Source organism: Pezoporus occidentalis, unplaced genomic scaffold, assembly GCF_034315485.1.
Source record: "Pezoporus occidentalis ecotype Australia unplaced genomic scaffold, CSIRO_AGI_Poc_V1 ctg77, whole genome shotgun sequence".
Lineage (NCBI taxonomy): Eukaryota > Metazoa > Chordata > Aves > Psittaciformes > Psittacidae > Pezoporus > Pezoporus occidentalis.
The window spans coordinates 2440408-2454606 of NW_026916126.1; the positions used below are offsets into that span (position 1 = coordinate 2440408).

The following is a 14199-nucleotide window of genomic DNA, read 5'->3' on the forward strand; positions in this document are numbered from 1 at the left end:
TATCTTGATGCCCAGCTGATTTATGACACACATGCACACCCCCATCCCCTCTCCAGCTCTCCCACTTTCCTTATGGAAATAAGCCCTGTTTCAGTCTACTGGAAAATGATGTTCCTGATACTCGGAAGTTTCACTGGATCATGACCTATGAGGCCCTGATAGTTCAAGATGCAGGTGTCAAGGTATGTTGCAGTAACTGTTCCAGTCTTGTGTTGGATGTGACTTCTGCCATTTCTCACTTCTTATTTCATCCTAGACAGCTAGAAGCCAGAGTCAGTAGAACCTCAGAGACGTGACTTCTTGCAGGAGCATCCTTATATCCCTGTGAATACAAGCTTAACAAAGTGCTGCTTGGATCTTTGGCACTTACATTTAAATTCAAGTGGGATATGAGCACTTTGGAGATGGGCAGCTGGGGAAGGAGAGGCAGGCCCCATGATATTTGAGAATCTGGAGAACTTCCTTTCCTTCTCCCTGTATCAGGTTCTCTTTACATCATTTTGGCAGCTCCTTCCCTCTGGCCTCCGGCCCCCTCCTGCCACATGCTCTGATTAGTACTTCTGTGTCCAGTTGCTAGCAAACACAAGAAGTAGGGAAAATTTAAGAGCCTGGAGTGAGCACCTGGAGAGAAAACAAAGTATTTAATTTGCCACAAGATCTGGAATAGCTCATTTCTCCTGGTTGCACTACGATGCAGACAGAGCGCTTGAGAGCCAAGTTTACTCTTGCATGTTAGGAGTTAAGAGACCATTGAGTCAGCTGGGCACAGCTGGATTCCCAAATGCCAGCCGTGGGGTCACTTAGCAGCTGGCAAAAAGGTTTTTGCATTCAAAACCAGCAGAACAATTATTTATACATATAATTCTATGAACTTCCATCTCTATTCTGCCCCCAAAACCTGTCATACTGGATATTTGTTTGGAATAAATAGTGAGGAAGAACAACTGTCTGCTTCTGTTATCTTCCAAGTCAAAACCAGCTGGGTTAATAAGGATATTGCTAAGTGTGAATTATGTTGTCAGTCTAATCCTCTGTGCTGCTGTGCATTAAGAGTCATATTATGTTTTAATCTCAGTTGAGTTTCATTAAGTGTAATTGATGTCTTTTGTGTAAAACGTGCACAGAGTGTTTTCCTCACACACCTGTGTCTTTTTCAGGTGGAATTTTGGCAGGCCTGATTTCAGACAGGCTGGAGAAGAGGGCATCAACCTGCGGAATGATGTTATTGCTTGCAGCACCCACAGTAAGAATTTGCTCCTCTCTTACAACTGTGGCTGAGACTTTGACAGCAGTCCTTGGGAAGTTCTGCAGACAGCATCTTCTAATTTGGATATAGAGAGTTCAGGGCAGGTTAAAAGCCGGCATGAAAGTTGAGCATGTGAACAATTATAGACATCGGGGCTGCCTTTACTAAATGAGCAGAAAAGTCTCATGTTGTTCATTGGAAAATGTCACTCATGTAAAATTTGATGTTCAGTTCTTAGCCAGAATTTTACCTGCTTAAAGACAAAAATTTCTGTGCTGTAGCTGTTGGAAAACTGGCATTTTTTCTTTGATTCCTTTGTGATCAGTATTCTATGCTTTGTTGCAGCTGGCAGTTTGAGAGTTTAAAACTGAGTAATCTCATAAAACAGCCCTTTCTTCTGAAAGGACATACTGGGGAATAGGAGCATACCCCTTGTCTCCCTCCTGTGTCCAATCAAACAGTCCTGCTGCATATTTAGTAAAACCTAGAAATAGCTTTCACATAATAGCAGCTAAGATATTTTGTAGTTAACATGGGGAAATGAGAAAACATGGGGGAAATGGGGGATTTAGGATTACTCCATATGCTGGTATTCAGCATGCATGTTTTTTCATCTTTACAGTTGTACATGTTCTCTGCAGTTAGTAAAATGGGCCTTGAGGCTACCATAGGTGAGTATGTTAAAATTATTTTCTGTCTGGCTTTCTGTGAAATTTTCATTTATGATCCTTTGGTCTTTTTCTTACTTATTTATTTTAATTTTGTCTTTTCACTTAGAGGAGGGAGTTTGGAATCAAATTCCCTAGACTTGTCTTGCTGGCTTTTTAACAGGGTAAGGAAGGGCAGGCTAGGAAATGGGTAAAGGGTGGCACGGGAGCAGTGATTTAGTTAATATTATTCGCTTTCTTTCTGGAGCTGCTTGTGTCAGCACAGGCTTTATTATATTCCCTATGCCAAATGTCAGAGGTGTTTAAAGACTACTTGAAGTCCTTTTGATGGCAATGTTAACTTTACTTGTATAGGCTGAATTCACTTGTGGCTTTCTATCTGTTACCTCAAAACAGAAGTAACACAAGTGCTGACAGTAGTGTGTCACCTACCAAAAGGCCTTGTAAAGTTTTAGGGCCCTCTGGTGCTTGGTACTGTACAAAAAGAGAAGAGATTTACAGGTGGATCCTGTGAGGATCCCCTGCTCTTAGGGTCAGTTTGGTCAGATTTTCCCCTTTCTCTGACCTACTGGGATCAATAAAGTTCCTGGGAATTGCCTTTTAACTCATCCCTATCTCACTGTATTTGAGAATTCACATCATGGAGTGAGCATTGAAGAGAAGTAGGAATGTATGTTGCTTTTCCTCCTTTCCCAATTCTATTGTGGGATCGGGGAGTCAAGGAAGGATTAAAGCATTTGAGAACTATAAGGCTGTGATGTCTCCTGTGTTACGGTTAACAGTCTTTTGGGCAACTTACGTGTTCCATTTTTGTCAACTTGCAACAGTGATGCTGCTCATCAGTGGTGCCCTGGTGAATGGCCCTTATGCTCTGATCACAACTGCTGTTTCTGCTGATTTGGTGAGTTTGGCTTCCCCTCTGCTTCCAGTATAGCAGCTGTGGCCTCCATAGAGAGCCCTTTGACTTCTGCAGAGTCATCAGTGAACAGGCTGCGTTGTCCCAGAGCAAAGGGGCAGAATAGGCAGTGCTGAACTCAGCCACTGAAATTGTTCTGGAGTTCGTGTGTTGGTGTGAATGCATTGTCATGCTTGTGAGAGGCTTCTAAATTATTCTTGCTTACTAATAAGGCAGACCAAATCTTGTAGATGGCAGCCCAAGGTCAATGTGAAGGCTACGTGCAAAGCCAGGTCTCTGTACAAATACCTTCTCCCCTTTTATAATTTTCATCATTAAAAGAGGGGAGGAGCTGTATCTATGTGACAGTTGAGCTGGTGACTTAATTCCCATCAGTGCAAAAAGCTGTATCTGACACATACCTTTACTTTTGTCCATGCTGCCTTCTTCCCTTTAGCATACAGTTACTCTAGATACCAGCATTTCCAGCTGGATCCAGTCAGTAAGTCACAAATGCCATGTGGAAACATTGACCTTGGTACCTTTCATTAGGTACACTTTGGAAGTCTGGTCTCAAAAGGTTTTGGCTCCTTAAGACACCAAGCAAAAGGGAAAAATCCTGTAACAACAAATACTCTAAATATAGGAGAAGGAGCAGGATGGAAATCTCCAAGCTTCCTCTGAAAGCCTGTCCTTGGCATGGGGGCTTGGCAAGACAAAGGCAGCCACCCATTTTATCCTTAACCTTGTTGGAGGGGCCGCTAGCTAGAAAGTGCAGCCTGACATGGCAAGATCCCTACATGACCCTTGGGAAGAGGGTTGAAACTGCCAACCGAAATTCCTCAGATATCAACAGTCAAACATCTAAAGCAAGCAAATGTAAGTCACTGATTACCTGACTGGATTCTCCTCAGTGTAGTGGAGATAAAGGACTGTTTCTTATTAGCAGTTCTCCAAATTATTGAGTTTCTCTGTCTTTCTACTAAGTTACTCCCTTTATCAGTTATTTTGCTCTGAAGATCTGGCTTCTAAAATTGGAACTAAAAGCCTTCTTTTGACTCAGGAAGTCTCTGAGTTAGCATTTCAGTATATATCCATAATTCTGGTGTTCCTGCCACAGCAATGGGGTTTTTCTTCTGTTTGTTTGGGTTGAGGAGTGTTTTGTTTTCTTTTTCTTTTGTTCCATGGGGCTTAGTGGGAAGAGATGGCCCTGGAAACAGCCTTGAGGCATAATGCAAAGCTGAAGTGCTGTCCTTTTTTGAATCCACAGTGTGCAGAATAGAAAGCTGCTTGGCTCGTGTGGTTTAAGTAACATGATTTAATAATGGAGAACACTGTAGACAGTAGGTAGTTGGGGTAGGAGGCTTGTTCAAGTAGAGATAAAAGGGTCTGATCCGAGATGTTTAAGGCATCTTCACAATGTACATCTAATGTGGATGGGTGTGAGTTAGTTGAAAGGACTTCAGAGTTCAGCTCAGGGTGGATCTAAGCAGTCTTTGTCTCTTTAGGGTACCCATAAAAGCCTGAAAGGGAATGCAAGAGCCTTGTCCACAGTTACAGCAATCATCGATGGAACAGGATCTGTAGGTAAGCCAGAGCTGTAAGGTAGCCTGCCTTAGTTGTGGTAGGTTAAAACAAAGGATCTTTGAGAATGTGGGCTCTCTCCAGGATGCAGTACAGCTTTGGAAATGAGAACTAGAGCAAACTTAGCATTAAATCTCTCTAGTTGTCCCTGAGGGAGGGAGGAAAGAAGGAAGAGAGGTAGACTCTGGGCGCAGACAGCAAAAGTAGATACCACTGGGCTCCTTCTCAGATCAGGGATTCCACACTGGTACGTGGAAGGGAAAATTGAGTAGGATTCAGCTTAATACTGAATGGTCATTTTGTTGAGCCGAATATAGGCATTTCTCAAACTTCTAGTCTTTCAACTTCACCTGTGGTAGGGTTCCCATTGGCTGGCAGCTTTACTAGTAATGTTTTGAGCTTTCTGTAACCTTTTAATACATAAGATAAATAATGAGTTAAAATTGATATTCAAATTCAGAATAAGTATCTTTCAGCTTAGTAAATCTTATATTGCATCATTCTGACAGTATCAATATTATATTTTAGGTGCAGCTTTGGGGCCTCTCTTAGCTGGTCTTATTTCCCCATCTGGTTGGAACAACGTATTTTACATGCTCATGATGGCAGATGCATGTGCCTTGCTAGTAAGTCTAAAAATACTGTTTAGTTGCCATGTATTTCCTCTGTGCTAAGCTATCTTAAAATGCAAATTTTCTTTTTGCAATTTCAGTACTCTGTTTAACAAGAAACTTCCAATTGTGTAGGAAATCTTCAATTAAACAGCAAATTTGCTCATTTTGAAATTCTCATCTAATTTTAATCAAAAGTGTAGATTAGTTCTGATGCACTTCAGTTGCAAGCAACTACACATCTGTTGATTGCTGGCTGAGCAGATAGCAGCAGGCATAATTGTAAGTAAACCTTCATACACAGACCTAGAAGATGCCTCAGATTCCACTCATGGAAGAATTACTTCCATTTTCTTTAGAGCCGGTTTAGCGAAGTAGTAATAAATGCCTTGCTACATTGCTGTATCACCAAAATCACCACAGTACTGAAGATGTTGAAAGTTAATACATCGCATTCCCCAGATGGGCCCTAAAACTGCTGTACTGGGTTTGACGGAAAACTGGCATCTTAACTTTTGACAGTCACCATGAGCAGATATTTAGGGAAAAGGATTGCAGCACACATGGTGGCTTGGTACAAAACACATCCATTTTCCCTTTTTCTCCTGTTGGAGATCCTGTATGATTGATAGGAAGATCTGGAAAGTTGGTTGGGTTTTTTTCCCACTTCTGGCTTGCCCTGTTTTGCTTGTAAAGACCACGGAAGACACAACATGAGGCAAGGAAAGTCTTGCTGCAGCTTTGAAGTCAGTCTTGCTGCACCCACCTGTAGGTTAGCCTGAAGGTTATGTGTTTGTGTTTGCCACAGATTTCCCTGGCAAGTGTCTGTACAAGCTTTGTTCTGCAGTAGAGCAGAATGCTGCTATGACTACCTCAGGACAGTACTGAAGCATCACCTGCTTATCCTCTCCTTTTGAAGTCATGGGTGGAAGTGCTCACTGAAAGGGCAAGGTGACTGTGAAAACACGTCAGAAGTACTCCTTGTCCATACTGGCTGTGACCAGACAAAGACCTGTGCCTGCACAGTATTGCACTGAGCTTTGTTCTCATGCAGAGGAGCTAATGCTGAGTGCCTCAGACCACTCTCCTGACACAAGAAAAGCAGGAAGTCTTGCTTTGAGTTACAAGTGAGGCTTTTTTTTCTCAATTTCTGTTAAGCCCAAAATTTTAAAGTACATTTTTCCACATTTAAGATGTGAATTCTCTGGAAATTAAGTAAATAAATTAGGTAACTTAATAATAATTAAAAAGTTTAAAATAGCTAAGTTAATAATTGGATAAGTTAATAATTAGGTAATTAAATGTTGAAATATGTTGCAACTGGTAGTCAGCAGCTCTGTGAATCATTGCTTGTGCTGTTTTCAGTATTAGGTATTCCATGCTTGCTCATAGAGCGAGGTTTGGGAGATTGTTGTAGTTTTCCCAAGGCAATTTAAAGCTCTGCTCTTTTTCATATATAGTTACTTATTAAAACCACGTTTCTTTACAGCAACAGTTAAAATGCCTTTGTAAAGCTCTGGTTTTGAGAAGCTTGGCTCTGTGCTGTTATAATAAATCCTGCATTTTGTAACTCATGTTAGGTTTTTCCCACTCTTTGCAGTACAGCATATAGATGCCTGTGTTCAAGCATTATTTCTTCAAAGGTATCTGGAGGGGCTTTAACCTCCTATGTGGTATTCAGTGCTGTCATTCTTGACCACTCCTATACCTCTGAATTGTTCTATATGCAGGAGTGAAACTCTGAAGATAAGGAAACCCGTAACAGTGAGGAGCCCTGGAAGTTCAACTTCGGGTTTTAATGTATATGGGAATCATAAAATTTTATTTCTAAAATCACTTTCCTGGGTACTATCTTAGTACAGCTTTTAAAGTGCACTTGAAAGTCCTGATCCTGCAATTAAACATGACTGACGTTATTCATCTTGACTAATTGTGTGATTAAAGCTTTATTATTTATACATAAAGCTGTTTTTCAAAATAGCAGCTAAAATACCTTATGCCCTAAAACATGCTATGCTCTCAACTGTCTTTATCTGCCGTGTTTTCTTGAAGTCTTGGGTTCCCTCTGCTGGTTTCTTTACACATCTGCTGGTAAAGAAAGTGGAAAACCGCTCTAGTTTTTATGAAAAAATCGATCTCTTAGTTGTGAAAAGGAAATAATTTTCTGCTTGTTTTTTCGTTGTAAAAACTCCTCTCCCAAACATTGAGTGTTTGTAAATCCTTTAATTATTTTTTTCTTAACCCAGTTCAACAATTCAGGGCAATGTTTCAAATGAGGAACTCTTTGAATAACAGTAAATATCTTGTCCTGAAACTTAGTTTATTTGTGTATCTGTATAGATACTAACACAGATACCATGACTCCTTTTACAGTTCTTGCTCCGTCTTATTCAGAAGGAACTTTGGTGTAATGCAGATCATACCCTGTAAGTGTTATGCATGCCTGTTGCTCTTTAATAACAGTTTAAAAACACGTTACTAAGACTTTGCCCCAAAACATGTTACTAAGACTTTGTCCCATAATACCTAGATTTAGACTGAACTTGTTGAGGTTTCTGTATGTCCATTTCTGTATGTTTTAATTTCGTTTCAAAAGAGTGACCTCAGTTTGATGTTTTCAACTAATGAACATTTTATTTTTAGTACATCTTATTTTGAAGAGTAGCTGAAAACACATCTCTGTCATGGGCTCTTGGTTATAGTTTGGTTTTGCCCAAACGTGTAATCTTCCTGGGTTTCATCATGGAGCATGCAGGTGGGGAATAAGGAGCTGCTCAATTGCTTGTTCTGTGTTTAAGAATAGTTTCAAATGTAACTTTCTCCAAAGGTTCTCCTTAAAGGAAGGGGTAGCTCTGAATTTACAGTGTTTTGAATTGAGGAAAACCAAAATCCACTGAATCAATGGGGTTACACTTGCATACACAAAATCTAAATTCAGTCCCTTGGTTGTAATTTTGTAGAAGTAAAATGGTCAGGGAATAGAAAAATGCATGGCAAGGGATGGATCCTGGGTTGGAGACTGCATTTTTAAGTTAGTGACTGTTAGGCCTCACACCTCAACTTTTCCTGCCTGGTTCCTGCCCTTTCCCAGGTTTAAAGAACACTGAGTGATGCAACTAGATTTGGATTAAGGACTCATCGGTGATCAGAGCTATTCCCTGAAAAACAAACTTCATGGAATGCATTATTCTGCATTGAAGAGATTCTGTTTGGTGAAGAACTTTGCACGTTTACTGGAAGCAGTGCGAAAAATGCAGCTGGTAAATCCCTGAAGCTCTTATTTTTGCACATGAATAAGTACCTCAAGATGGCAACTATTCATCAGATGAAGAGACAGGAACTTTAGGAAGGTTTTAGCAGTGCGCCTCAACTGAGCCAAAGAAAAATACCAAGTGCCTTTTTATTTCTTTTCATAGGATGTTTTTAATTAAAATGCCTGTGTTTTCCAAAAGCAAGTCAAACTGAGAGCATAAGGAAGTTGAAATCATCACAGTCCAGCAGTGAAAAGTCCCAATGTCAGTGAGCAAAGTATGTATCCCTTATTGTCATCTCGTGCACATCAAGGGCATCACTTTATAGAGGACAATAACAGCTGGTTATTAAGATGCACTGCTATTAGTATTTTGAAGCTGCTCAGACAATAACCTTACCATATGATTAGTTTTTAGCTACAGTCCTCCTTCTAATCCCAAGGACAACATCCAGCATTTCGGTAGGCAATGAAATGGAATTTACTCTTGAGGTGTTCTGCAGTTAGCAGTTTTCACAGACTCTCTGGATGGGTGTTAGTCCTCAATTAGGGTTGTGCAAAAGAGTCCTAAGCAAGAAAAAGTAGACTATGAGTGGGGGACAGGGGGGCCTCTAATAATTTTCAGGGCATTATAAACTGGTTGTGTGAGCATCACATAATAGTTGTGCTGCTCCACTAGGCTGGGTTGAAATGAGAGGGTGTTCCCTTAGGGTAGCAGAGAGCTGTGAGCTGTCATACTTGAGCTCTACAGGATTGATCAGATGAGCTACTTTAGTGCCTGCTGCCACCGTGATCGCTGTTGGGTACTCCCTGATTTCAGTGTTGGTGTGTGCATGTGAATGTCATTGTCAAATCAGGGCCTTAATAACCAGAAATCTCTTTCAAGTGGCTAATTTCAAGTGGCTCAGAATTTCAGATTTAGAGCCAAAATATCAGAAAAGAAAAATGACCTAGGTGGTAGGTTGTAAGAGAACGTTTCAGTAGTTAGTGTTACCCAGCGAATAGACAGTTTAATGTCTTCAAAATGTATCATTTCTTTGTATAGCTATCTCCTTTGCAAAACGGATGTTCCTGTGATTTATTTTATTTTTTTTTTAAGATGTACAGAGTCAAAAGGAGGGGGTTTTGTATGAGGCATTTATACTCAAATCATGAAGGCTAGATAATTTAAACTGTATTATTCTTAACTGTATTTATTAAAGCTCTGGGCACGTCTTGTTCTGAACTATGCTCTCAGGTTTTGTGAAACAATGTAGTAGTCTTTACACTTGATTAACAAAGCAGCATGTTCTAAAATAGTCCCGCAAAATATCGTGGAGAAATGTCTCATCAGCTACTGGTGTTGTTCCATATGCTGGCACAACATTTAATTTCCAGGGCTGATTAGTAATTGTTCAGTCTTTGATGAGTTACTTCACTGGTTTGATTCAGCCCGTGCTTTATGCTTGACTTCAACAGTATGTGTTCATTTTTAACTGTTTTGTTGAAAACCAGGGAAAACCTCAGTCCCCCAAAGACTTAAGGAAGGCACCAAGTCCTTGCAAAGGAACGCTGTATGCAGGCCCCAACCCTGCAGTTGCCTAAATGAATGGTTAACTTTAGATTTTCAGTAAGCCTGTTGAGACCAGTGGGGATGCTGAACATGTGAATTCATACATCTGTGCTACGTTTGGGCTTCAGGCTGTAGTTGAATATGACAGAATTCTTCAGTAATGTTATTTGGAAGGACTTCCTATTACAGTGGCATGGAACACTGCTCCTCATTTGGCTAGGCTGACCCTGGGGACTTACAGCCAGACTAGGGGACTGATGTTATCCTCTCATGGGGGGAAGAGTAACACTGCAACCCCAAAACAGTTGTATTGGCACACCTTCAGTGGCTGTGTGAAGAAGGAAGAATGGGGGGCTTAAGCTGAAGGTGCAGATCCCTTTCCCCCAAAAAAGGTATGTAGACCTTTATACTAGTTTATCAAAACAGTTTAAAGTCTGCTGCACTCAGATGTTGAGAGGCCCCTATGGGCTGAAGTGTTTGGTTAAAAAGCTTTCAGTTGTATCTAACAGTTAGAGGTTGTAAAGGTATTTAACTGTGTCTTGGGTTTTACTTGTTGGGCTGCTGCTGTTATTTATTTATTTATTTGAATAGCTTTTGCACTGCAGTGACTTGGGTATGGGATGATGACAGTGTTGGAGGTACTGGGCTGAGCTCTTTGTAGGCAGGAGTTAGGGCTCTTAGTGAGTTGATGTCTCCTTCTGTGCTAATGTACAGCATTTCAGTTCCTCCCAGTGATGAATATGTTGGACAAAAGATAAAGATTTGCTTTTCTTTTTTAACAACCCTAGAAGTCCCCTAAAAGTTGTGAATAAACTGTGTGTTTTGTTAGTATTGGGTGTCAATATCTGTTAATCTGGAAATGAACAAGACTTGACAAAATTTTATATGTAGAAATGTGAGTGACCGGTATGTAGAGCGAAATTTAAGTATGACTGTAAGGTTTGGTTTTTTAATGCTGGTTGTTGTGAATTTTATCCATTTACAGTCCTGTGTTGAATAAAACCAGATTCTGCTTTAAAATGGGAAATGTTGATTAGTTCATTTTTCACATCTCCATGAAGAAATGCTTCATATGGAAGGATGGATATCCCTGCAGGGACAGGGCTCCCATCTCTTGTGAGGGTAATGAAAATGGTGCAGTAGGAGAACAAATTGGAACCTTCTGTTTTGAAAACAATGCCCTTGTCAACGTGAATATTTAATCTTTTTTTCATTTTGTGGGACTGTGGGTTGTACACCATTAGTATTTCCGATCAACTGCATCAGATGGGTATACTCACTTATTTTGGTTTCATAGGGAAGTAGGACACTCACCTGAGGCAGGGACTAAGTCCAGCTCCTACAGTGTAGTTTTAAGGTGATTTTTTTGTTGTTGTTGTCTGCTTTGCTTGCTTTTCAATTTATATGGAATTGAAATTGAAAAGCTTCATCACTTCTCTCTAGCTTTCATAATCTTGAACATTTATTGTCTTGATTCTGTTATGTTTGATGGGGTTTGTGTGCCTCTGGCACTGCCTCTAGCAGAGATACAATGTCCAAACAATAGATGTGCCAGGGAAGAACTTCTTGGAAAGGAAAACAATTTCTGGTTACAGAAAGACGTCTGAGGGTTTTGGACAGTATTTCTGATCAAAATGTGCCCAAGGTGCCTCCCAGGAATAGGTAAATAATAGCTGGGACATCTTCTAAAAGAAGGGAGACTTGGACCTGAGTTTCTGTTCTGCCTGATTCGGAGCAGAAGCCTCAAGCAGGGTACTGAGCACCCTGGCTGTTGCTGGACACACTGCAGTGGAGGTTTGTTGTGTGTAGGAATCATAGAATCGTAGAATGGTTAGGGTTGGAAAGGACCTTAAGATCATCTAGGAAGGGTTTATAGGGTGGGAAAAGGATGAATAGGTAGCAGGGAAAGTCTGAGACTTCTTTTGCCTGTAAGTGAAACTGCTAACCTATTCCATGCACTAAGATACACCTACTCCTGTATGTTTTTCCAGTTAGAAAATTCCAGACGGGATTCTTTCATCAGCTTCAGGAGGTTATTACATGTGTTTCTGATTATAACAGCATTAGAATACCAATGGGAATCCTCCACCTTTTTTTGTGCCAGTGTCACAGTGCCTCAGACTCTGGCTGACCTCATCATGTTTATGCTTGGGTACCTGTTCAGTTGCTGCTGGTTTCTCCAGTGACTGATGTGTGAAGATGTTCGTATGAGAAGTGCTGCTCAAAACTGGGTAGGTGTAAGATGGTATAAATAAAAGCAGAGAATGTTTAGAGATGTTGGAAGCTACTGGTCCTGATACGGAAGTAATTTGAGGGAGATTGTTTACAATCCCATCAAATGATGAGGCCCAGAATTTGTAATGGTGTTCTCTGGTCTGAATGAAATTTTATGGCCTACATATTTTTACATAAGAGGTTACATTGTATTATTTCATTATCTGTCCCAACCTGAGTGTTTATCTGATACGATGTTCTGACTGCTGGCCTACGTCACTTTCACCTTGCAGCAAGTCTGTTTTGGTTTTGTTTTGCTCTCTGCTATACCAGCCATGCGATGGTAAGGACTCTGCCTCCTGCCCCCATCTCACAGCCTGCTGTTCCAGTGGAGGGACTGCAGACAGTTCCCCAGGAGGTTTTCATTTGTGCGCTCTGAGGCTTTGGTAACCTTGAACTACATTTTCTGCCATTCTGAGTTAAAGATCTGACTGTCATCCTTAGAGCTGGAGAGGGGGAAGGAGAGGGTTTAACTGCTGGTGTGCTGCAGCCTCATGTCCACTGACTTTAACACCTCATTGTGTGTCTCACTGCCTCAAGAGTTTAATAAACTTTAATTGCTAAAATGTTGGTTGTTCCCCTCTTTGTCTCCCTTCTTTTGGTTAGTTTCCAGTTTGGAATAAGGAGAGAATTAGTTGACATCATCAGCTGGTGCTTGGGGTTTATTTTTACTTTTTCCTCTGGATTTCTCTTTTGAAGTATACCAGTTACCCTTCTGCGGCAGTGAGATTTTTGCATCAGCTCTGTGAACTGTGAATACAAGAGCCAAACTTTCTTTAGGCTTATTTGACCTGCTCGTATCCTACATCAGGAAATCAGCCGTCAGAAATGTGCTGACAGTCTCTTTTGATGCTATACTTACCTAGAGGATTTTAAGGATGTTTTCTTCACCTTGTGATGATACTGGGGGTAGGGTTTTTCCTCCCTCCTCCTCGTATAGAAGCAGATGACGAATACTTAGCCACATTTCCACAAAAGTCCCTTTTATCCAGTTGGTTGGTTCAGGCAGAGGAGGACACTAAGCTGACTTCATGTGTACTGCCATGTAAGTATTAACATTGGAAAGCTATTATAAGGCTGATGAGACAGGTAATGTGTTTTGCTTAGATGGAGTTGCAAAATCATTTCCTTCCTGGTGGTTGATTACAAGCTTCGCTCCCGGCTTTTCCAGCTGTTCGGAAATAGAAGACGAGCTCTTTTCATGAACGTTTTATGCCACAGCTTCACAACTTAAGGGACTGTCTTTCTCGCTGCAAGTTGATATAGGTATTCTGTAGCATATAGTAAAGGGATGTTTACACACCCATAGAATATCCTTGCTCGTGGCTATTAAACAACTATGCAGATGTGAATAAATACAAACTGGTCTGTCTTGTTTTGTTTTGTCTTCCCCCACTCTGAGAGGTATGTCTGCATGTCACTGAGGTTTAAAAGAAAGAAAGTGGCAAAGGGAAGTACCCATTAACTGAAGTCAGCAGAAGGCTGCATTCATCTAAAAATAGCAAAGACCTTTGTGTGTGAAAAATTGGCTATAGATTAAAAAAGGGAAATTCAAAGAGATGGTTCAATTTTGGAAATGAAAAGAAAGTGGAGGACAAAGTGATGACGCATAATCAAAATGCAGGGTGTAACTGGGTTGCTACAGAAATGTGAACGTGGGATGGGATAACGGTAAAGATTGAAAGAAGGTAAAGCACAAAAGACTCAGCTGACTGGAAAACTACAGAAAGAAGTGAAAACCTGGTGTTGTGATTAAAAAGAAAAGGGAGGGGAAGAGCCACCTTGTCCTGAAGGTGCTGTGTGCTGAGCAGTGTTTGCAATGGGAACAGGGGCTGCTTTTCCCATCTGCCCCTGCTGGGCACTGTGCTTGGCCTTGGGAGAGCCTAGGAACCCTAAGGGATGTACCCCATGGGGAGAGGGCTACTGTGGCTGGACATGGAACTGGTCAGCTGCAGGGTCACTTCCTACCTGTTATTTAGGTGCATGTAACCTGTCAGAAACCAGGTACTTTGGCCTGAACAACTTTCCAGTTTTTCAGCTGCCAGCAGGTCCATTTGAGGTTCATTTTTGTGCTCACATCCATAATTTTTACTTTTTTTTTTCTCTCCAGGAACCAGTT

The 14199-nt window shown here is 40.9% G+C and overlaps 1 protein-coding gene across 7 annotated transcripts in view; it reads left to right on the forward strand.

Annotated features, from left to right (window-relative positions):
* The window catches only part of SLC37A1 (solute carrier family 37 member 1), a 42222-nt gene extending 29576 nt beyond the window's left edge, over positions 1-12646 (forward strand). For all 7 annotated transcript variants that reach the window (XM_062602491.1, XM_062602489.1, XM_062602485.1 and 4 more), the window contains 7 exons: positions 1158-1243; positions 1869-1917; positions 2742-2815; positions 4318-4396; positions 4922-5019; positions 7378-7430; positions 8096-12646. In XM_062602491.1, coding sequence (XP_062458475.1) covers positions 1158-1243; positions 1869-1917; positions 2742-2815; positions 4318-4396; positions 4922-5019; positions 7378-7430; positions 8096-8111 — 455 coding nt within the window. In that variant the 3' untranslated portion in view covers positions 8112-12646. The remainder of the gene's footprint in view (positions 1-1157; positions 1244-1868; positions 1918-2741; positions 2816-4317; positions 4397-4921; positions 5020-7377; positions 7431-8095) is intronic.
* Positions 12647-14199: the final 1553 nt, after the last annotated feature.